The 25,809-nt window shown below is 38.4% G+C and overlaps 1 protein-coding gene across 7 annotated transcripts in view; it reads right to left on the bottom strand.

Annotated features, from left to right (window-relative positions):
- Nucleotides 1-25,809, bottom strand: part of CPLANE1 (ciliogenesis and planar polarity effector complex subunit 1) — a 115,627-nt gene that overhangs the window by 10,286 nt on the left and 79,532 nt on the right. For all 7 annotated transcript variants that reach the window (XM_070519747.1, XM_070519750.1, XM_070519748.1 and 4 more), the window contains 8 exons: nucleotides 23,658-23,911; nucleotides 17,138-17,225; nucleotides 12,106-12,270; nucleotides 7,662-7,692; nucleotides 7,010-7,141; nucleotides 3,617-3,782; nucleotides 1,429-1,487; nucleotides 501-668 (listed from right to left, as the gene is read on the bottom strand). In XM_070519747.1, the coding sequence (XP_070375848.1) occupies nucleotides 501-668; nucleotides 1,429-1,487; nucleotides 3,617-3,782; nucleotides 7,010-7,141; nucleotides 7,662-7,692; nucleotides 12,106-12,270; nucleotides 17,138-17,225; nucleotides 23,658-23,911 (1,063 nt within the window). The remainder of the gene's footprint in view (nucleotides 1-500; nucleotides 669-1,428; nucleotides 1,488-3,616; nucleotides 3,783-7,009; nucleotides 7,142-7,661; nucleotides 7,693-12,105; nucleotides 12,271-17,137; nucleotides 17,226-23,657; nucleotides 23,912-25,809) is intronic.

Here is a 25,809-nt window from a genome sequence, read left to right as displayed (position 1 = left end):
CATATCCAAACATACTGGAGGTCATTATTTTTAGAAGAAATGTATAACAGTATCTACAATTGAATCAGCAATAACTGGGCAGGGTGGGAAGAGACAGCAGAGGAAGAAGTGGGAAGCTGGTGGGGACCGTCTGTTTCTGCAAGAGTGGAGCCAAGTGGAGAAACAGGAAGAGCAGTTAGGGGGCAAATTACAAAAAGAAATGTTAACAAAAACTACAGAAAAGAAGAAAACAGGATTGAATGGATGTCAGAATTGTATTAGGTATACCCAAGTGCTTTGTTACATTTTAGAGACAACGCCATTTTTGTATTTTTCCTTGGTGATTCTATAAACTTACAAAGACCTCACAATTATATGGGGCCATTTTTTTCTTCACTTTATTGTCATAATTCTGAGCAGGGTGGACACAAATACACTGAACTTGGGTCACAAAACCACTGCCTTTCTTCTTATCATCCCTGATATTATCTTGCCAAATGACATGCCAAACCTCGTCTTACCCTCTTGGAGAAAGAGAGCGTTGCCGTCTGGAAGTGTGAGCAGTTCTGGGTCTGTCAGGCAGCGGTTTCTGTGCAGCTGCTGGTAGCTGTGCTGATTCAGATAACAGTTCACTCATCAGACTGTATGCTTGTGAGATTCGACGACTATAGTGGTCAGAGAGCAGCAATCTTTAGACAAAGAATTAAACAACATTTAACAAAAGAGTCACTTTTGGTTCATATTTCTAGAGGGAACATAGTGTTTGAAGACCACCTAGCATTTGTTTTTTTTCAGTGCTTTTCAAATGCTAATTAAAATTTCGGATTTCTGAAGACCATTAGGCAGTATTATTTAAAGACACCTGTAGTTATGGCCTTTGGGGTATTTTCAAAATGCACATACATAACTGAATTGGGAGAGGGAAGACAACCACAGAAACAAAAGTCATAAAAATTGAACGGATGGGGCCGCCCTGTGGCCGAGTGGTTAAGTTCCCATGCTCTGCTTCAGCGGCCCAGGCTTTCGCTGGTTTGCATCCTGAGCGCGGACCTAGCACTGCTTGTCAAGCCATGCTGAGGTGGCATCCCACATAGCAGAAAACTAGAAGGACCTACAGCTGGAATATACAACTATGTGCCAGGGGGCTTTGAGGAGAAGAAGAAGACAGAAAAAAAAAGAAAGATTGGCAACAGATGTTAGCTCAGGTGCCAATCTTTAAAAAAAAAAAAATTGAATGGAATGAATAATACTTGAAAGCAAATTCCTAAAAATGCTCCTGGAGTCTAATTATTTTCCTTGCAGTGATCTTCCATAATTTTCTGCTTATCCACATAAAAGGGACTACTGTGAAAACTAGAATTCCTAAGGCATTATCTATGCCCTGGGTGAGCAAGCCAGAGAGAGCGATCAGGGTACACTGTCCCTGGAATGTACAGCCACCAAACTCACCTGTCTTTTTCATGCTTCATCTTTTGTGTCAGCCTGATTTCCCTTGAAGTCATGTAAAACTGCACAAGAAATTATCCAGTTAGTTCATTATTGTTCAGTTCAAATAATTAAACCATTATGATACATGAAACTCCACTAATCAATTTTAACAGGGGGTTAAAATAAATTTTGCTATTTAGGAAACAGTGCAAAACACTGTCATATTTGATGATGCTTCCTACCCCAGCACAAAACATGAAAACGTTAAAGTATCATGTAATTAAAATAAAATCCAGTTCAATAAATGGAACGCAAAATATATTTTAGTAGCAAAATTAATATATTTTTTCCAAAAGGAGAGAATCTTATCAGCTACATTTAAAATGGAAAATAGGAGGGCCTGCCCGGTGGCACAGCAGTTAAGTGCACAAGTTCCACTTCAGTAGCCCGGCGTTCGCTAATTCAGATCCCAGGTGAGGACGTGGCACTGCTTGGCAAGCCATGCTGTGGTAGGCATCCCACACATAAAGTAGAGGAAGATGGGCATGGATGTTAGCTCAGGGCCAGTCTTCCTCAGCAAAAAGAGGATTGGCAGCAGATGTTAGCTCAGGGCTAATCTTCCTCAAAAAAAATTAAAATAAATAAAATGGAAAATAGGAACGTTTTAATGATGAAGACACCTGTACTTTGTACTCAGTCTTGTGATTAATCTCATCAAGAGCTTGGTTCATAGAGCAAAAATGAGTCAGACATTTAAAACCATCATTCTGATGTTCTAAAACATTCACCAGAAACCTGCTGTAGTGAGCTCATTGTGACTTTAAACTCTTCAAAACGTGTACACCAGGAGGCAAACCAGCAAATGTCGGCTGCATACATCTTATTCCAGAACACTAAGAGTTACTGTTGAGTTAGTATTGAGGTTAAGTCCTTTCACACATAATTGCATATATAAAAACATGCACACAGAAGTGGATTCACTTTCTCAAGATCCTATATGGAAGTAGTCAGTAACAAATTAAAGGTATTACTGATTTCTGATAGAAATTCAAATGAATTTTTCATTACATTAATCCCTCACTAATCCTATATCTTTACCCAGATAGAAGCTAAAAATAAACAACTATCTGTGATCTTGAAGGAGATGTCACAAAGTCTGTGAACCAAACAGTGCCAATGCCCTCAGAGTTAATTTATTCTAAAAATGCCCAAAATTCTAACCATCTTAGGTATTTGCTTGGCTGACAGGGAGGGTGGTATGAGAACCTACCCCTATGGGCTGCAGGAATGCACACATATACACACGCACTTTAAGATTCTGGTCACGTACCTCAGTACCTGAAGGTCATTACCATGTCCCCAGAGCTATCAACAAAATGTTATATTAACATCAACATGCTCTTTCCAGATACAGGTAAGTAAGTTACACACTTTAAATAATAGTTCACCTACTTTTGCACTATTTGGTGCTTAAATGTGACAACCTTATCTGGAAAATTCACTTACAGAATATGTTCCCCTAACGATGCTGGAAAAAATGAAGTGCTATTAAATTTTATTTTATTTCAGATTACAAAGTAAAATATAAACTGTAATCTAAGTGTAATCCAAATGTGATTTTCATAGTAATGTGATAAAGTAACATTGCTTTGTTTCACACTCTGCAGAAAAATACTTCTGACCCCCTAGCCATGGTGATGTCCATAGTCAGGGCTCAGCAAACAAATGTTGACAGATTAAACAGCAGTTGAAATACATACGGAGAGGTACCATTGTTCTGTTGGTACATGACTGGATCATACTTTAAAAAATTTTTTGAGGATAACTTATGGATAGAAAATTGGTTTTTAAAATGGCTCTATTGCAGTTGGTTGTTCAACTGCCATTGACTCTCATAGAAAATTAAGGGAACAACTCCAATCGGTCACCCAATCATTCAACCTCGTCATTTGATTAAAATGCTAGAGCCCTAATTAGCCAGGGAGAGAAAAAAGTATTTCAGATAGTTCAACAGAACATGGTTTGTAAAATATCCTGCTACATTTTGTTAGGTGATTTCTTAACTTTTCCTGACTTAAGTAAAATGCTGAGTTTTCTGTCAAATAAAAAATGCATCCAAATTATGTTAAATCCTTTTCTTGAGTATTCCCCAGGAAAAAACTACACATATTCTGTGATAATTCCATTACCCTTGATCCTGCAGACTTACTGGATTGCTCCTGGGGCGGAAAGGATCATGCTCTTGGCTTCTCTTTTCTGCTAGCTGATTTAAGTACTCTGCCATTCTTTCTTTTCGTTTTCTTTTCATCCAGGCTTGAATCTCTCTTCTCTCCTTCTCCGTTCTTTGTGGACGTCTACCAGAAGAATGCTGAATCCTAAGAAATTGAACAGGCAGGGCATCACTTGATCTTAAATTTGTTATGGGAGAAAGTCAAATACCGTATGCTCTCACTCATAAATAGAAGATAAAAACAACAGCAAACAATCACATAGAGATGGAGATTGGACTGGTGGTTACCAGAGGGGAAAGGGGGAGGGAGGAGGCAAAAGGGGTGATTGGGTGCCTGTGTGTGGTGATGGATTGTAATTAGTCTTTAAGTGGTGAACATGATGTAATCCTCACAAAAATCAAAATATAATGATGTCCACCTGAAATTTATATAGAGTTATAAACCAATGTTACCTCAATTAAAAAAAAACTATTGAATAAATTTGTTATGGAAAGAAGAAATATCACAACTAAATACTGTTTATTTGGAAAGATTTTGCCCCATCTCAAAAAGTTGTATACACTTACGATATCTAGTCAACTTGCTCCAACCTGTCCCCTGAAATCCACTGAAAATGATCTCAGAAAGGTCACCACTGACCCCTTCAGTCTTCACCCTTCTGCTGGACTTCTCTGTAACACTCAATAAAACTGGCTTTTCCTTTCTGCTTTAAACTCTCTCTTACCTGGGTCTTTTTCTACCTCTCAAAACACTATGCAGCCTCCTACCTTGGCTCCTTTCTTGTCCGCTCACCACTTCAATATTAATGTCTTTATAGGTTCTGCTTGGACTGTTGTGTTCCTGGACTATCTGAATCACTTCTAAAACTTATACCACAGAGCTGACTTCTAAACTGCTGCCCTTCTGGATCGAGCCTCCCTTTCATGCCCCTGTCAGACTTCCTGTGGGCTGGCCCAAGCTAATGACTGAGCACAGCAGGGATGCTGTGGCTGGCATTTTCCTGCAAGACACCGGACTCCTCTGATGGGTGACTTTGCCTTGACATCTCGCCAGTGACCCAGTTGAAACTTTCTTAAGAAGACTTACACTGTCCTCTGAGATTCTACTTACTCAACCCTCTCCTGTTTTCTCTCTGTGTCACAGGGAGGGGTCAGACCTGCATTGTGGTCTGATGCCTCTCTCCACTTCCATTTTTTTCTGCCTATTCCCCTTACAGGCATTTCTCCTGATACGTCTCTGGTACATCTAATCTCATCTTGGTTTTTGCTTCTGGTTTTTGCTTCTCAGAGGATCTGAACTAACACAAGCAGTGAGGCCGGTCCAAGAAAACAGGCAGTGTGAGACAGGGATTTGGGGCAGACTCATCACCCAGTGTGCAAAGAGGACACAATCCTAAATGGCAGATGGGTCATGGATACAAACGATGTGGTTTACACTGAACACCTGCTTTCCTCCTAGGAGCCTGGACTCTTGGTATGTGCCAGGCAGAGGGTGCCTACCTGATCAGCTCCAACAAAAACCCTGGGCACTGATCTCTACAAGCTTCCCTGGTAGACAACATTCCACAAGTGTTGTCACGACATCTTGCTGGAGGAATTAAGCATGTCCTGTGTGACTCCACTCGGAAAGGATTCTTGGAAGCTTGTGCCTGGTTTCCCCTGGAATTTACCCCATGTACCTTTTCCCTTTGCTGATTTTGCTTTGCATCCTTTTGCTGTAATAAATTACAGTGAAAATGACTCTATGAGTTCGGTGAGTCCCCCTAGTAAATCACTGAACCTGGGGTGATCCTGGGGGCCCCTAATTCAGGGTCAGATCCACACCGGCGTTGCAGTCTGACAGTTGTCCCCAGCTCCTCTGGCTCCTCCCCTTTTTCCCTTCACAGCTGTTTCTCCAAATAAATCTCTTGCTCATTTAATCTCATTTTGGCATCTGCTTCTGGGAGGATCTGAAACTAATGTACCAATGAATATTACCAACTGAATGTTCTCCTGGAAACTTATAACATATCTAAAACTACATTCTCTGTCTTGCTAAAGAAATCACCATCAACTCACTCTTCCAAGTAGAAAATCTTTCTCACTTCCTCCCGACAGCCTCCAGGTATACTCACGCTTGTGAGCCCACACTCTCCATCCTGAGCCATCTCATCTTTAGGATACTGAAGACAGACCTCTGATGGGCTCCCAGTGCTAATTTAAAGCCCTTTGCTGACTCCGCTGCTGCTTTCAGAGACAGTGAATTCCAGATGCCTCTGGTCCCCAACCACAGCCAGCACACCCAGCCTGACCCTCTCTCTCTTTCCAAGGCATAAACTCCAGTCACGTGTAACTCCCTACCCTCACTGACCATCACACCCTTGCACGTTATATTCTTGCTGCCTAGAATACCCTTTCTTCTAGTTATAACCCACATGAGTTTCTATTGCTCCTTTGAAATACAGCTCAAATACCTTAACCAGTGAAGCTGCATCTTTCATTGACTCTACTCCCCCGAGCTCCCTTAGCACACTGATATAATTTGGTTTTATGTCATACTCTGTTTATAGGTCTATCTCCATTCAAGAATAGAAAGCATATTTTATTGTTATTCCAGTTCTTGATATTTAATACATTATTGATGAAATATTCATAACATGATCATTAACTTTAAAAAAGGAATGAAAATTCCTACATCTGTGATTGAAGGTAACTAAATGTGTTTTACCAGGAAGTTAGGCTTACATGGTCTTGATATGAGGTCATAATAGAGCAGATGAACCCACTAATTAAATAGAAATTGGAGGTCTTTTGTACACTATTTCCTGGTAACAGCCTTTTAAGTTCAATTAGAATACACCGCATTTCCACTGAGGTAGTAAGCGGAATTGCACTAGGAAATACAGAAATGTAGCTACTCTTCATAAGGCTGACAATCTTACATAAACCGGCCAAGAGGTGTATGCGTTTTAAGGAAGCGTTAGCAGGAGAACCAGCCTTTATTCTGTCAGGAACCGGTTCTAGGCCCAGGAAAGGTTGCAAGGAGAAACATTTTAACCTAATGTTGCAAGGAAAGGCTATTTAGAATGTATTCTAAGGGTTAATATTTAGGGTGAAGTACTTTGAACTAAATCATTAATTACTTCTAAGACAAAATAGGATAAAATTTATGTTGTAGTTAAAGTGATGAGACCTAAGGAAAACTCACAGGATACAGATGTGCTGTATTAGTTAAATAAACCAGTCTCTATGCTGTTGGGGGGGAGGGGCAGAATGACACACAAACATCACAAAATGTATTTATGAAGAAAACATCTATTCTAAGCTTTGAATTTGTTTCATAAAAATACGGCCAATTTTGAATATTCTTGAACCATAAACATTTTAAATTACCTGGAGATATTCCCAGTTTGTTGTTCTGTTAAGCCGAGCTCATCACTGGACACTCCATCTTTTGTAATAAGGTCATCAATAATGTCTGCAATATCAGTCAATCCAGTCATCTGGAATGGACCTACTGAAACACTTCATTTGCAAATGCAATTTGAGAAATATACGTCAGTATCTACAACTTAATTACATCAACCAAAAATGAACATGTAAAAACTATGCCCTCCAAGAGCGTAAACGAACAAAAAATGCTTAACATATAACTACTGTTCCTTCTATTTCTTTAATTCCAGTAATCCTGAGTGGAAAAGCCTAGTCATCTATAATTGACGACTTTGTGCATGCTCTTAAAAAAGCAAACAGAAGGCCCAGGAGTGCTGCCTGCTGAAATTTAAGACATAGGTAGTAAAAGAAAGTGTAGCAAATGTAGCCTATTGCACTCCAATAACCAATGCTAAAATGGTGAGGGATACAATATAACAATCCTCAGTTTCTTAAAACACCCCATCCCCAATGGGAATTAATTATATTCCTTTAATCCACAAAAAAATATGTAGTGTAGAAGTTCACATACATATGAACAACAAAATTTCCAGAACACATAATTTATATCCAGCTTTAAGTAAAACTGTGAATTAATTCTTAAGATACTTACCTTTCAAATAACTCATCACTGTTATTCACACCTTAAAAGAAGATACATTATTATTAATAAAAATTTCAGGTCAGTTATTTTTTTCTACTTTCGATTATTAACCTGATTTAGAAATTATATAACCAGAAATTGAAATATTTTTAAACCTCCAAATTGGTTTAAAGATATATATGTATAGCATATTTATCCTCCTCTTAAATATGCTATTTGGTAGTGAATATTGTGCATATTTTAAGATTATTACTTTTCTATCCAGAGTACTCTGAATAATAGACTTTAAGAGATATAATTCTTCTTTGTTTAGTACACAGTTTAGAATGCTGGAATGCAATTTTACTAAAAAAATAAAAAACAAAAAAACTTCTGATGATCTAAAAGTAATACATTTGGGAAAATATCCAATCTAAATCCAAGAAAACCTTTATTTGGAAGACCATGACCCAGAAAAATATTTTTTAAACCTTGTCCAATATTAACTACATGTCTTTAAAGCAAAACACTGTATGTTTAATCCTCAAAGAGAACTGAGTTTCTGACATCTCTTCTCAAAAATATCTCCTTGTTAGGGGTCCGGCCCAGTGGCACAGCGGTTAAGTTTGCATCTTCCGCTTCGGCAGCCCAGGGTTCGCCAGTTCAGAGGCGGACATGGCACCACGTGGCAAGCCATTCTGTGGTAGGTGTCCCACATATAAAGTAGAGGAAGATGGGCATGGATGTTAGCTCAGGGCCAGTCTTCCTCAGCAAAAAGAGGAGGATTGGCAGCAGATGTTAGCTCAGGGTTAATCTTCCACAAAAAATACAAAAAAAAAATTTCATTGTTAATATTTTCTTATACTAAGATAAATTCACCCTGCCCCTAAGACTTACACATCCACATGTTTTTTATAGTAAATAATTTTGTCTTCCTAAGTACATGTTGTTTTGCATAATTTATTAATCCTCAAATCAAGGATTTTATATTATCTTTGTTCTCGGAGTCTGGGCATTCGTGAGTTAACAGTAATTAATCAAATTTACCTATTAAGAAAAGCCTCAACTAGTGAAAGAAAATAATGATCACAGTTTAAGTACAGGTTAATCGGATACAACAGGTCCGACTATTAAGAAATGAAACGGATTCCTTTTCTCAAAGGGTAGAATAGTGTTATATCCAGATAAATACCTTTACAAGTAGTTACACAGGAAGACTATATCCTGACTTCATTTTCAAACCATTTTTGGAACTCTCCCTTTGGGACGGCCTTCACAATTTACTAAACACAATTGATCAGCTTCATTCCTTGATAATCACATTCCTTTTTTTTCATTCCAAACAATGACACTCAGCCTGATCATCTACTTCATTTATCAGAAATGCCTCTGAATAACCTATGGCTGTTACCAAAAATCAAATCTATCCTCAGTGAATAAATTATTTGCCACTATTAAGAACACTCAGAAGGATGTGCTAAGAAATGGAAGTCAGTTTCACGAGAGGAAATCTAACCTATTTTTGAGCACTAGAAGTAAGCACTAGATGTCTTTCCAAGATGCAAACTGTGGAGAAGAAAACACCCTTAGGGCATCTAAATTCTATGCTTTCAAAAAAATAATTTGGTTTCTTCTTTAATCTGCAATCAAACACTGAATACTAGAGAAAAACATTTTAATTTATCCATCTTTTATGTGTTATACCATTTACTAACATTTCCTCTTTTTTTCCTCTTGCATACTAATTTAAGAAGCTATTACAATCTTGAATGAAACACCTCCTTGACCTGGTACTTTGAATTTCTCTTTTCCTACTCCTTTCTTTTCTTCTGCCTTTAAACATTAAACAGCTTGTATTTATCTCCATCTTAAAATGGTCCTTGACTTCATTTCCCTTATCTCCTTTTCTACTTCCTTCTACTGTCAGAATTCTTAAGTAGTCTACACCTGTAGCTTCTTGAGCCTGTCTTTGTCCCCACCTGCCCTCTTCTACTCTTGATATTACACTGAAAGTCCCCAAAGTCCATCAAAAGCTCAGTCTTTATTCTCAACTTTCTGGTGGCTTGTGAAGATGTTAGCCATGCACTTTTTCTTGGAAATCCCTTCACCTGAGTCTGCTCATCCATTTCCCTCACTGAGGAGGCTCCTCCTGCTCTTTACTGGGTGACATTTCACAGGCTGGTCCTTGGCATTTTCCCTTTTTCCATCTTTCTTGCACAGAACAGATGCACTCTGTCAGTCTTAACTACATAATTAGGTAAAAGGCTCTTACATCTGTTTTTCAAGCCTATCATCAAGCTCCACTTACTTGTCAAAACTGGTCCTAAATACGGCCATTTATACAGCCCAGCATCACCTCAAACCCTACATTTGGTCTTAAGGGACTCTTGACATCAGACCTGGTCATATCCTTGCTCCTACAGTCTGACAACACTGAATAGCCATTGATTTTCTCCTTCTCCTCCTCTTTTATCCACTTAGTCAGTAAATACCACCAGTTGCCTATTGAGAGTGTCTCATTTCTTCTTCTTCTTTTCTTTTCAAAGATTGGCACCTGAGCTAACAACCGTTGCCAATCTTTTGTTTTTTTTTCCTGATTTTTTCTCCCCAAATCACCCCAGTACATAGTTGTGTATTTTAGTTGTGGGTCCTTCTAGTTGTGGCATGTGGGATTCCACCCCAGCGTGGCCTTACGAGCAGTGCCACGTCAGTGCCCAAGATCTAAACTAGCAAAACCCTGGGGCGCTGAAGTGGAGCACACGAACTTAACCTCTCGGCCACGGGGCTAGCCCACTTTTTTTTTTTTTTTTTTTAGGAAGATTAGCCCTGAGCTAACATCTGCTGCCAATCCTTCTCTTTTTGCTGAGGAAGACTGGCCCTGAGCTAATATCCATGCCCATCTTCCTCCACTTTATATGTGAGAAGCCTGCTGCAGCTTGGCTTGACAAGCAGTGCATAGGTCTGCACCTGGGATCTGAACTGGTGAACCCCAGGCCACCAAAGCAGAACGTGTGAACTTAACCACTGCGCCACTGGGCTGGCCCCTTGTTTCTTCTTTTCCTTTCCCACAACACTGACCAGGCCCTCATTACTTCGCAGGTCAGATTGATACAACAGCTCACTAACTGACCTATGCCTCCCTTCTAGTCTCCTTCAAACCTCCTCATTTTACTTCTCTGCTCAGAATTCTCCAATGATTCCCAAGTACAAAAAGGAGTTTAAACTTCTCATATACAATTAGAACCGTCTACAACCTCTTTAACCTCATTTGTCAATTCTCCCCCATAGGAGGGAAGAAAAAGGCTACTGGTGATCAACAATCTGCAGAAATCAAACAGATACTCAGCTAGATGCTTTCTATGTAATAGTCAATCTTCACAACTGTGAAATGGAAATGATTATCTGCATATGATGATGACTAAAATACAAATGGAATCCAGAAGAACTCTGGGGAAAAAATTACAAGATTTAAAGCCAGCTTCTTAATAGCTTTTATTTTTTTCCTTTTTGTTTTTTCCTCCCGAAAGCGCCCTGGTACATAGTTGTGTATTTTTAGTTGTGGATCCTTCTAGTTGTGGCATGTGGGACGCCACCTCAGCGTGGCTTGATAAGCGGTGCCATGTCTGCGCCCAAGATTTGAATCGGCGAAACCCTGGGCCGCCGAAGCGGAGCATGTGAACTTAACCACTCGGCCACAGGGCCGGCCCCATGCTTTTCTTTTATTTAAATTAAAGCAATGCCATTTAAAAATAGCATTTTTTTTACTGCTTATGTTACCTTAATGATGGTAATAAAACACATTGTAAATATTCAGTAAAATCATCACTATTGACCATCAATATCTGAGGGCAAAAGAAATATTTCAAAGCCATTGTCAGTGGTTCAATTGTTGAATTTAGTAGGACCTACTACTCATATGACAAAATGTATTCATAGGACTAAAGAATAACGTTTTAAATTGCCAGCTCCAAATGAAATGGAATGAAAATTGGCACTAAACTGCTGCAAGTCTTGATATCCTCAACTGTAAAATGGGCACAATAATGGGTCTGCCTCACACATCAGGCTTAGACCAGGGTCGATGCAGGTAAAACTGCAATGTCTGCATGGCAGAGGCTCAAAAATCACAGCCATTATTTTGTTATCAAATTGAAATTCCAGCTTCTCATAATTGGCAGAGTTTGAATTTCTCAGTTTTTGTAAAAAATCAAATATAGTAATTCCAGTTGCTATATATCTAACATTAATAAGTTATACAGAGATATGATACAAGCTTGCAGTATATCTTATAAAAGTGGCAAGACGATATAGTGCTTCATGTGAATGGCACAATTTTTAACTTCCCTTCCTCTGAAATTTATAAACATTGCAAAATAGCTTCTCAAATCCTTCACAACTATATTCCCAGTAAATACTCTTCAGTCACCATACATTGGAAAATAAGAGTGTAAATGAATAAAATGAAGAACAATACCAGGAGACGTCATATTCTGGTCACCGGAAAGGCTGACAGCTGAATCAGCAGAAGGAAACACGCAGGTTTTCTGACTAGAATGAGTTTCTGTTACTGAAAATTCAGCTTCTGAAGTCTCTTCTCTGTCACTTTGATCTTCCTTATTCACATGGGTCAGGAAATGCACTAATTCAGAGTAAATATTACAATTAAAAGAAAATAACAGAGAAAAAAAATCACATGGAAAGGATGTAACACTTAGCTAACACTTCCACGTAGCCACAGATATACTAGAAGTTTGCAACATATTATTCTGACAGCTTTCTACAATATAATGAAACAATTTAATACAACATTTAAAATTTGAACTTCCCCATAGTGACAAACTATTAAATTTATCAACTTCAGAAAATATGGTAGACTGAACTAAAGTTGACAGGCCCATGCCCTATTATAAAAACATAGAAGAAATACTAAATTAAAAAAAAAAAAAGATAATACACAACCAAGCCCTGTCAATAAAGAAATATCCTGGTGCCAGAAAAGAAAAAGGAATTCAAAGCTGGGCAATAACTGGGCAATGATGCTGGGACAGTCCACAGAGGAACAGAAGAGGTGGTTTCTGCAGACTGCAGTGAGGGGAACTGAGCTACCCTCATGCGGCCTAGAGCGCTGAGGGAGAGGTCTGTCCATAACACGGGGATAAGAAAAACCCCGTCCTGGAAAAGCAGCAAAAGAGTTTTCCATCTGCCTGGAGAGTGAATGGGAGCAAAATAAAAGTCAACTCTGAGAAATCAAACCCCTGTCTTGCCACAAGCAGGTGTGGGATCTGAATTTATACTATCTACATAGTACAGTAACTCCAAGCCAAGAAATGTATATAAAAACTTGTCCTCCAATTTTTTTCTACTTCAGTGACAGCAAGAAGCAAATACAAAACCACTCCAAAGACAAACACACACAGCCCAGCAGAACTCCCACTAAAGGTATGCTCATGATAAAAAAATTACAAATCACACAAAGAAACAAGCAACCATAAAGACAGTCAGTATGCGGATTCAACAACTGAGAATAGGCACACACGAAATGAAACAATCTGAAAGGGCACAAAATGTTACTAAAATCATCAAACAGATAAAAGAAGGCACAGAAACCACAATAAAAGAACAGGACAGTTCATCCAAAGAGCAGACAGACTTGAAAAATAAATAAACAGATCTTCTAGACATTAAGAACGTAGTCACCAAAATTAAAATCCTACAGCAAAGAAGACATAGCAGAAGAGAGAATCATTAAACTAAGAGAGATCTGAGGAAACCCCCCTCAGTACATCAGCGAGACATAAAGGGGTGGAAATTAAGAAGTGGTGAAGAGATACGGAAGACAGACAGGGAACATAGACCTCCAAAATGTGTTTCAGAAAAGGGAAAAGAAAGAATGCAGAGGAAGTAATATTCCAAAAGAAAATGGATGAAAAATTCCCAGTGTTAAACCTGCAAATTAAAGAATCATTCCTACTCCCATATAGAAAAAATAAAAAGAAATATACACCTAGACAGACACACTGTATCAAAAATGCAAAATAAACCAAAAATAAAGAGAAAACTTTAAAAGCACTCAGAGACAGAAGAACAGCAATTAGACAGACAGCACACACGTAATATAAACTCAGCAGTTAGAGACGTCAGTAGATGATGGAATCATATCTTTAAAATGCTGAGGGAAAATAAGCATCAACCTAGAATTCTGTACTCAGCTATAAGCCATCACTCATGAATGTAGTAAAATTAAAGCTATTTTCAAAGACTGGGAGAATTTACACTGACAGATTCTAGATGAAAGAACTAATAAAGGGAAGAAGGAAACAACCCTCGAGAAGTGGATGCAAGAAGCAATGGTGGGCGACAGAGTAGAGAAGAGAAAATGCCAGAGTGCATCTCAGGCAGCAAGGTAAGTATTATTTCATGAAACTTGGGTTTTGGTTTTAAATATTTATTGTTTACATATTTAAATTAAAAATAAAAGAAGCAATTGAGGGCAAAGAAACTGGCAAACATGCTAATAAATCCAAATAAGTATTGACTTAAAAGGGAGACTAAACAGGAGAGCTAAAAACAAAGGTAGAACTAAAATATTAGAAAACAATATCAAAGAAGATGGGACGGAGTAGATTAGTGTTAAAAGCTCTAATGTCGGGGCTGGCCCGGTGGCGCAGCAGTTAGGTTTGCAAGTTCCACTTCTCAGCAGCCCAGGGCTCGCCAAGTTCGGATCCCGGGTGCGGACACGGCACCGCTTGGCAAGCCATGCTGTGGTAGGCATCCCACATATAAAGTAGAGGAAGATGGGCACGGATGTTAGCTCAGGGCCAGTCTTCCTCAGCAAAAAGAGGAGGATTGGCAGTAGTTAGCTCAGAGCTAATCTTCCTCAAAAAAAAAAAAAAAAAACTCTAACATCTTAATATTGTTGGAGAGGTAAATATATTTGCCTTAAGTTTTAACTCAACTATGAATGTTGAAAATTCAAGAACAATCACTAAGAGATTAAAAATAGAATGTATAGGGGGCTAGCCCCATGGCTGAGTGGTTAAAGTTCCATGCACTCTGCTTCAGTGGCCTGGGTTCTCGGGTTCAGATCCCAGGCATGGATCTACATCACTCACCAGCTATGCTGTGGCGGTTTCCCACATACAAAGCAGAGGAAGACTGACACAGATGTCAGCTCAGGGCCAATCCTCCTCAGCACAAAAGAGGAAGACTGGCAACGGATGTTAGCACAGGGTGAATATTCCTCAGGAAGAAAAGAAATGGAACATACAATTTCTGAAACAATAGAGGGGGAAAGAGAGAATATAGAAAACTCAATCCAAAAGAAGGAAAGAAAGAATGACAAAAACTAAAGAAAAAAATGCATAGAAAATTGGAAGCACAAAATAAGATTATAGATTAAGCACAAATATATCAGTTATCACAATAAATGGAAACTGATTATACTTGATGATTAAAACACAAACTGTATAATTATTTAAAAGAATGAAGTCTAGTTATATGCTGGACACAACATAACCACTCAACTTGAAAGGAAAAGGATGTCTAATTCACAGGAAGTCCAGGGGACAGAGGAATATGTTAAATGACATCGCAGAGACTCAACTAGCAAAATCCAGACTCTGAAAAACACTTCAGGACAAACATCTAGGTTTCTTCAACAAATAAATTGAAAGGAGGAAAAAAGAGAGAAAGGAAGAACCCAAAATTCAGAGAGACTCATAAGCCATCAACCAACTCCATGTGTAGACCTTACTTGGATTCCAACTAGAACAAATAAACTATTTTTTAAATGAGACAACTGGCAACATTTGAAAATTGATTAGTTATATGAAAATATTAAGATTTTTTTCAAAAGTGACAATATTATTTTGCCTATGTTTAACAAAAAGAGATCTTATCGCTTAGAAATACATATAAAATATTTATGGATAAAATAATGGGCTGTCTGGGATTTGCATCAAAATAATCCAGGAGAAGGTAGGAAGACTTGGTTGGATGTAAACATAAAACAGGACGGGCCACGAGTGGATAACTGTTACAGTTGGTTGTCGGGGACATGAAACTTAATTATACTACTCTGTCTTCTATTGAAATATGTTTGAAATTTTCATAATAAATTTATAAAAAATAAAGTGTCAAGGGGCTGGCCCCGTGGCCGAGTGGTTAAGTTCGCGTGCTCCGCTGCAAGCGGCCCAGTGTTTCGTTGGTTCGAATCCTGGGTGCGGACATGGCACTGCTCATCAGGCCACGCTGAGGCAGCGTCCCACATGCCACAACTAGAAGGACCCACAACGAAGAATATACAACTATGTACTGGGGGGCTTTGGGGAGAAAAAGGAAAAAATAAAATCTAAAAAAAAAAATAAATAAAATAAATAAATAAAGTGTCAAAAAATATATGCCAGGCAAAAGAAAGCAGGAATGGAAATACTAATATTGGACAAAATTGGCTTTGAGTCTAAAAGCATTATTGGGGATAAAGAGGGTCATTACTTAATGATAAAAGGGACAAAATTCAACAAAAAATATAACAATTATGAACTATATTCATTTTATAATATAGCCTAAACTATACAAAGCAACATTGAATAGAATTACAAGGAGAAATAAACAATTCCACAATCATTGTGGGGAATGTTTAATGCAGCCTTCTGAGAAATAAATAGATCAAGCAAACTGAAAAGTCAGAAAGACTACAGAAAATCTGGACAATACAATTTAGAAGCTTGACTAAATATATATATCTATATATAGATAGATGGATATATCTACGTATCTCCTACATAAACTGATAGAAAACGCTTGTTCTTTTCAAATAAACAGAACATTTATAAAAACCAACTATATATACTAGGTCACACAGGAAATTTTAACAAATATCTAAGAATTGATATTATAGTATACTCACCTAATCACAATACAACAAAAATGGATACAAATTACAAAAATATAGCCCAAACCTCCTAAGATTTGGAAGCTAAAAACCCTTTTTATGCACTAAAGAAGAAATCTTATTACAAACAAACAGTTTATCTGAACACCACCAAAAGATGGTACGTATCAACACTCTTGTCTGGGTCTTTGCAGGAACATATTCAGCCTCAAATGCATATATTAGCATAAAAAAAAGAATAAAGTTAGGAAAAAAACAAGTTAAGACCCCAAAAGCAGAGGAAATAATAACGCTAAGAGTAAAAATTTATGAAAAAGAAAATTAAGAAGCAACAGAATCAACAAACCAAAGCCTGGTTTTTCAAAAATTAAATTGCTGACAGGACTGAATGAGAGAGGGAATATAGATATAAACAACAACTATAGATATGGTAGAACACTTCTTAAATAACTACCCTAATTTCATTCACATTGTCACAAAAATAATCCTAATCTAAAAACGGGGCTGACGGCTTCAGCTAACATATGAACACTATTCCTAGTGGTGGCTCCCAAAAGTCAATGCTGCTTCTTTCAAAGCGAGGTTTCAGTCCCACCCCTCAACCCCTACAAACCTTCTTCAGAAATGCTGATGGTTTTTGAAGCCAGTTTTTTTTCAGATTCAGGACCAGAAGACAATTCAATGTGATCCAAAGGTCCAACCTGTAGAAAAACACACACAACAAAAAAACTGTTATAGTTTGATAATTGCAAAATACTGTAAACAATTTTACGCAGTTTAAAATATTTGCATTAATGCAACAAATGAAAGAAATGCGATTAAATCTAATATGAGATAAAAGATGGGGACTGATGAAGAGGAGGAAATTTTTACTTATTTGTAGCTTAACTGATTTAACATTTCAAGAGGCTCAGGAAAATAGCATCATGTAATTTTAGAATGGGGAGGAATGTTAACTATCATCTAGACAAAACCTTTCATTTTAAAAATGAGGGAACAAGGCCCAGAGAAATTCAGTGACTTTCTTAGCGCGAGAACATGGACTTGAAGCCAGGTCTTCTGGGCCCCTAGTTACTGCTTGTCCACAGTATCCCTCTGCCTCTTCCAGACCTACGAGCTGTTTTCTTAACTAAAATGGGAAAAATCAAAATCTTGTGTATTTATACGCACATTATAATAGGAGGAGAATATTTTAAACGTCTTCCTAAATGATGACTCTAAAATCTGTCTGATCAACCCGGACTAGCTCCTGAGATCCAGGAGCATATATCCAACTGCCTACTAATCTCACAGCACCTCAAATGTAACATGTCCCTGATAGAAACCACCGGGCCTCCCTCCCCCCAACACACACACACTCCCTCTCCCTTAGTTTGGAAAACGGCTCCATCATTCATCCAGGCTGGAAATCTGGACATCATGGTAAATCTGTCTTTTTCACCTTCCCACAGGTGACAAACCTCTGAATCCTGCTACATCCTTCCCTCCATGCCCAATTCTAAAGTTCAGGTTATTATCACTTCTTGGCTTGGTACTCAGTGGATTCCAAACACCAATCACTAGACCTGGTATAGAGCTAGCTGCATAAGAATCATTTAGGAAGCTTGCTAACAATACAGATTCCTGGGCTCCACCCCAGACCTACCTAAAATCAGAATCTCAGGGATACAGGGCCCATGAGTTTGCATTTCTGACAAGTTCCCAAGATGATTCTAATGAGTGGCTAGTTTGGAACCACTGTGACCCAACTGATCTCCTTGCTCCCAGTCTTACCCTCTCCATTCTGCCTTCCACACCGTTGCCAGATTGTCTGATCATATCATTTCACTGCTTAAAATTCTTCCATGGTATTGGAAGAATAAACATAGTTAAAATGTCCACACTACCCAAAGCAATCTACAGATTCAATGCAATATCTATCAGAATCCCAATGACATTCTTCATGAAGATAGAGCAAAGAATACTAAAATTTATATGAGGCAATCAAAGACTCCGAATTGCTAAGGCAATCCTGAGAAAAAAGAACAAAGCTGGAGGCATCACAATCCCTGACTTCAAAATGTAGTACAAAGCCATATTGATCAAAACAGCATGGTACTGGTACAAAAACAGATGCACAGATCAATGGAACAGAATTGAAAGCCCAGAAATAAAACCACACATCTATGGACAGCTAATCTTTGACAAAGGAGCTAAGGGCCTACAATGGAGGAAAGAAAGTCTCTTCAACAAATGGTGCTGGGAAAACTGGACAGCCACATGTAAAAGAATGAAAATCAATCATTCTTTTTCACCATTTACTAAAATAAACTCAAAATGGATCAAAGACCTAAAGATTAGGCCTGAAACAATAAGTCTTCTAGAAGAGAATATCGGCAGTACACTCTTTGACATCAGCTTCGAAAGAATCTTTTCGGACACCATAACCCCTCACATGAGGGAAACAATAGAAAGAATAAACAAATGGGACTTCATCAGACTAAAGAGCTTCGTCAAGGCAAGGGAAAACAGGATTGAAACAAAAAAACAGCCCACTAATTGGGAAAAAATATTCACAAGTTATTTATCCGACAAAGGGTTAATCGCCATAATATACAAAGAACTCACACAACTCAACAATAAAAAATCAAACAACCCGATCAAAAAATGGGCAGGGGACATGAACAGATATTTCTCCAAAGAAGATATACAAATGGCCAATAGACACATGAAAAGATGCTCATCATCACTAATCATTAGGGAAATGCAAATCAAAACTACACTAAGATATCACCTTACACCTGTTAGAATGGCAAAAATATCCAAAACCAAGAGTGACAAATGTTGGAGAGGCTGTGGAGAAAAGGGAACCCTCATACACTGTTGGTAGGAATGCAAACTGGTGCAGCCACTATGGAAAACAGTATGGAGATTCCTCAAAAAGTTAAGAATAGAAATACCTTATGACCCACCCATCCCACTACTGGGTGTCTATCCTAAGAACCTGAAATCAGCAATTCCAAAAGTTCCATGCACCCCTATGTTCATCACAGCATTATTCACAAGAGCCAAGTCATGGAACCAACCTAAGTGCCCAGCAACTGATGATTGGATAAAGACGATGTGGTATACATATACAATGGAATACTACTCGGCCGTAAAAAAGGACAAAGTCGTCCCATTCACAACAACATGGATAGACCTTGAGGGTATTATGTTGAGTGAAATAAGCCAGACAGAGAAAGACGAACTTTGTATGACTCCACTCATAGGTGGTAGTTAACATATGGACAAAGAGAACTGAGCAGTGGTTGCCAGGGGAAAGAGGGGTGGGGGGGAGGGCACTAGGGGTGAAGTGGTGTACCTACAACATGACTAATAATGATGTACAACTGTAATTTCACAAGGATGTTAACTTTCATAACCTTAATAAAAAAAAAATATTCAGCTATCCTTTTGGGAATACCACCCTCCCCCAAAACAAAAAAAAATATTTTCCTAGTGGCTTTTTTAGATGCAGGAAGTACTCTTGCAGTATAAAAGTAACACATGATAACCAAAACTGGAAAGCAAATAGTATTACAGTTTTAAGTACTATGTAACTTGAAATAAAATATATCAATGTGCTGTTAAAATCTAAAGGCTTGATAGAAATGGCTCTAAAATTCATGTTTATAATTAGCATAATGATGTTAATATAGGACTTTTCCCTATCATCTGGAATTGTTTTAATTTTAAGGTACAAGAAAAGAATTGTCTACTTTTATTTGATTCTACTTGAATGTATTTTTCTTCTATGTATAAATTAAAATATTTTCTCAGTCTCATCTTAAGAGTATCAAGCACTAAAAAAACAAAACAAAACAAAACAAAAAACCAGCATGGTACTGGTACAAAAACAGGTATACAGATCAATGGAACAGAACTGAAAGCCCAGAAATAAAACCACACATCTAAGGACAGCTAATCTTCAACAAGGGTGCCAAGAACATACAATGGAGAAAAGATAGTCTCTTCAATAATTTGTGTTGGGAAAACTGGACAGCCACATGCAAAAGAATGAAGGTAGACCACTATCTCACACCATACACAAAAATAAACTCAAAATGGATCAAAGACTTGAAGATACATCCTGAAACTATAAAACTCCTGGAAGATAATATTGGTAGTACACTCTTTGACATTGAAATAAACAGGATCTTTTCAAATACCGTGTCCTCTCAGACAAGGGAAACAATAGAAAAAATAAACAAGTGGGAATTCATCAGACTAAAGAGCTTCTGCAACGCAAAAGAAACTAGGATCAAAACAAAGAGACAACCCACCAATTGGGAGAAAATATTTGCAAATCATATATCTGACAAGGGGTTAATCTCCATAATATATAAGGAACTCATATAAATGAACAATAAGAAAGCAAACAACCCAAATCAAAAAGTGGGCAGAGGAGATGAACAGACATTTTTCCAAAGAAGATATACAGATGGCTGATAAACACACGAAAAGACGTTCAACATCACTAATCATCAGGGAAATACAAATCAAAACTACACTAAGATACCACCTTACACCTGTTAAAATGCCTATAATCACTAAGACTAAAAGTAACAAATGTTGGGGAGGGTGTGGAGAGAAGGGAACCCTCACACATTGCTGGTGGGAATGCAAACTGGTGCAACCACTATGGAAAACACTATGGAGATTCCTCAAAAAACTAAAAATAGAAATACCATATGACCCAGCTATCCCACTACTGGCTATCTACCCAAACAATTTGAAATCAACAATCCAAAGTAACATACGCACCCCTATGTTCATTGCAGCACTATTCACAATAGCCAAGACATGGAAGCAACCCAAGTGCCCATTGACCGATGATTGGATAAAGATATGGTGTATACATATACAATGGAATACTACTCAGCCAGAAAAAAAGACAAATTCATCCCATTTGCAATAACATGGAAGGACCTAGAGGGAATTATGCTTAGCGAAATAAGCCAGTCTGAGAAAGACAAACACCAGATGATTTCACTCATATGTAGAATATAAACAAGTACTGAGACAAAGAAAACAGTTCAGCAGTTACCAGGGGAAGGGAGGTAGGGGGGGACAGGGGGTGAAGGGGAGCACTTATGTGGTGACAGTCGAGAAATAATGTACAACTGAAATGTCACACTGATGTAAACTATTATGAACTCAATAAAAAAAAAAATTCTTCCATAGTTCCCCACTGCCTACTTATAAGATAAAATCCTAATCACCTGGCATTGCAAACTATTCTTTCCATCCTTCCTTATCTGCCCCTACCTACCTCTACTGCCACATGTCTTAAAGCCCAGTCCCACCAAGCCCTACTTCCAGCTAATGTTGACACAGTTCCCCAAACACTCTATGCCATTTGACTCCTTCTGCTTTTGTTTATAATGTTTCATCAGCTCTTCCTTATCTAACCGATGAATATCAATTCATTAGCAGCTCAAGAGTCCCCTTTACAAAGCCTTCTCTCATGCCACAGCTTCACTTACCTGTCCAGTCACAGCAAGCCAGGTGTACCTGTGTGTGCTCACCACACCCTGTTCATATGTATTTATTGGGGTACATATAAGTCTATCTTCTTTATTAGATTCTAAACTCCCTGTCAGGGACTATCCCTTATCTATCTTTCTATTCCCAGAACTTAGCACAAGGCCTAGAATGCAGTAGCTCAATAAACGTTTGTTGAAAGAATGAATCATTCATGAACTCTGGCGAGAGTGAGCAACCCTAGATTCAGGTTTAAGTAACATATCTGGCTTTAGTTTTGCTTAATAAACTAGATCAGAAGGCAATTTCGAAAGAGATTCTTTGGAATAAGGAGTTCCAAGGACAACTTCGACATTCAACATTCATTTGGAAGTGATAGATCTAAGTCTGAGTTAAACAAAAATGAAAATAACCAAATAAACATCATTGTATCATTACTTAATAGTATTTTTTGTTATAGTAAACATTTTTTCAGTTTAGTCTCATGTATATTTAATCTTAACTTTTTAATATATGTTAAATGTTTGGATTAAATACTGTAAACCTAATAAAGACATCTTTTAAAATGTCAACATGCTAGCAACCTGGAATATTTGTTAGGTAAGTCAATGATGGAATTCCTTTCCTGCAGACTAATTTGCATTTCCCAATATTAGCCTTTAACACCTGCAAAATACTTTTACTATTTGTTCTTTAATTTTTTTTTTTAAGATTTTATTTTTTCCTTTTTCTCCCCAAAGCCCCATAATACATAGTTGTATATTCTTCGTTGTGGGTCCTTCTAGTTGTGGCATGTGGGACGCTGCCTCAGCGTGGTTTGATGAGCGGTGCCATGTCCGCGCCCAGGATTCGAACCAATGAAACACTGGGCCGCCTGCAGCGGAGCGCGTGAATTTAAGCACTCGGCTACGGGGCCAACCCCTTGTTCTTTAATCTTTATTATATAAATTTTACTTCCTAAAAAAAAAGGGACATGATGTTTGTACAAAATAATTACTTTTTGAGACTTTGCTTACTATTTTATCTACCTACCATGATATACCATTACACACAAACATTAATCTCTTGATTATGAATCTTTTTAAAGATACAGAAAATTTCTAAGGACTACTTGCCTCACTGTATAAATATTTAAAAGAAACTGAGTTTTCCAAATATAGGGACAAAAATATTTGTAAAGTTATAAACATCTTCCCAAAGAAAATGATACTCAATTACAGCAGGGTTTGTTTAAAACATTCTGGCTTTGTAAATCATTATTTATTTTCCTGGTAGGAAGCACAGGTTCACTTCCTGAAACCTTAAGGCAGTGGTTCTCAACTGCGGCAGTTTTGCCCCCGAGGATACGTGTCCACGTCTGGAGACATTTTTGACCATCTCAGCTGCAGGCGCGCTACTGACAGCCAGTGGGTCACGACCACGGATGCTACCAAACTCCCTACAACGCAGACAGCCTCCCGCAACAAAAAGATATCTGGCCTAAATGTCAGTCATGCTGAGGTTAAGAAACCCTAGCTTAAAAAAAACATATTTCCCTTATTTTTAAAAATCACGTGACTCATGGTATATCACACTACAAATCTACTAACTCGGTTACAAACAGAAAAACTAAAATAAAGACAGTCTACCTTATCGCAGTGTCGGTCTAGCACTTCGTGTCTGGGGAAATCCTGCTCTATATTTTCAGCAATGCTCTGTATTGCTAACAGCTGTTCATCAATTTTCTGAAGCTTAGAGGTGAGATGCTCTAGCCGGCAAGCTGCAGAGCTCGGCGCAGGACGAGCGACGGAGACATCGTGCAGCACTTCCCACAGCAGATAATCTTCTCCAGCATCCGACTTTGAGCTCTGTTCTTTGAATTGAAAATCTGGCTTCGGCACAACTAAATATTAATAATGGCAACATCAGAATTGACTAAAAGAAAGAAGTAGATGCTGATGATCTAATTTTTAAGACCTCATTTTAAGTTAACATTACATGCCCTTCCAAACCAGTTTTAATTTAATGCACTTAGAAATTCCATTTCATCTTGACTTCTGAGATTTGTCTTGTTGAGAGAAGAATACATAACAATGTTGCTATTACCATAAAGCTCCATACAGAAAACAGTTTGAATGTTACTTTTATCCTCTACTACAAAAATATAGTTCATCGAAAAGCAACTTTAATATTTTTATGACTTTTTAAATCTCTACTTGAAAACCAACAACATCACACAGTAAAAGCTAGGCCCAGTATTGGCCATTACTGACTCTACGTGGGATCTCAGGCAAACATGAAACCGCCCAAGACAAGTACCAAGGCCAACGACTCTCCCCACTCCAAAACTCAGTTGATTCTTGTCCCAAATTTGAAACACCTCGTTTTTCAAATGCGTTCTTCCTCTGGCTTCTGGGTCTCCTCCTCCCCGTATTGCTCTTCCTTCTTCATCTTTTTTCTGGTCTTCTCTTCTGCCACCCACTCCTTCTTCCCATCAGTATTTCCTGGGGTGCCAGTCTCAGCACACTCCTCGCTCTACTCACTCTCTCTGAGTGATGTCACTGATGCACAGGTGACTTGAATTCATACGGGACTTTCTGAAAGCCAGCCCCTTAAGTCCATCTGTGTCCTGGACATCTCATGCAGGTTGTCCCCAAAGCGTATCAAACCAAACTCATAGTTTCTGCCCCTCCAACTTGCTCCCTCTTCCTTATTATGCAGCTCAGTGAATAGCACTATTATTCACTCAGTTTCCAAAACCAGAAGCCTAACAGTCACCCAAGGTCCCTCTCTTTCCTTCAGATCCAAAGTGACATCAAATATTGATGACGTACCTACCAAACATCTCCATTCCTACCACCACAGTTTAGCTGCAGCTTTCACAACAGATGGACCCCAAATAGTATCCATATCTCTAACTTATTTCACCCTATCTAGTCCATCTTCCACTCAGGCCCTAGAGAGATCTTTGAAAATACAAATCTGATATTGCTCCTTTTCCACCTGAAATCCTTCAGCAGTCCTCTAATGTCTTCATCTTAAAAGTTCAAATGGTTCAGTATGACAGATAACTTTATTCACACTCTTTCCTCTGTCTACCTCTCCAGCTCATCTCTTGCTATTTATTAAACAAAAAAAAAAGACCATTCCATTGACTCCAAGCTTAATGAACTTTTTCTTAAACTCAGACAGCTCCATCAAACCTCCGAGTCATTGCACAATCTATTCTCATAGTCTGTATGCTCTTACTCTTGCTGAATCCTACTTTCCTTTAAGACTCCATTTAGGTGTCTCCCCCCCTAAACAGCCCCAATCTTCCCCACAGATGGACCCGATGCTGTATTTCCCGAGAATCTCATCCATACCACTGTGACAGCACTTCCTTCCTTCCCCTCACAGGTGGAACCACAGGTAGAGAGCCTGGAATTACGCTCCTGTTTAGCCCCAACACCTGGTACCTACCTTAGTGTTTACTGAATGAAGAGTGAGTCAAATGAGGATCATGGATGCCTGTCCTACTGAACTCATAGAGGTTTTATGAAGATCAAATTATGCAACACAATACTCTGAAAAATGTGAATTACTGAAGAAATGTAAGAAGTGCTTATTATATTTCAGTCCCAGTCTAAGGGGAACCTTCCGACAAGAAGATAGTGGTAAATTCCACTGCTGGCAAGGGCAGTTATATAATCTTTCCCTACCTGTTCTGGAGCTACCTTTTTTAGCTTGACTCTCACAGTCCTTGACCACCTACCCTTCCTGTTTCTCAACCTGAAGTGTCTCCCTTAATCACTCTCAGGG

This window comes from Equus asinus, chromosome 10 (genome assembly GCF_041296235.1).
Source record: "Equus asinus isolate D_3611 breed Donkey chromosome 10, EquAss-T2T_v2, whole genome shotgun sequence".
In the NCBI taxonomy this organism is placed as follows: domain Eukaryota; kingdom Metazoa; phylum Chordata; class Mammalia; order Perissodactyla; family Equidae; genus Equus; species Equus asinus.
The sequence above is the reverse complement of the archived record's forward strand: the minus strand, read 5'-3'. Positions and strand labels throughout refer to the sequence as shown.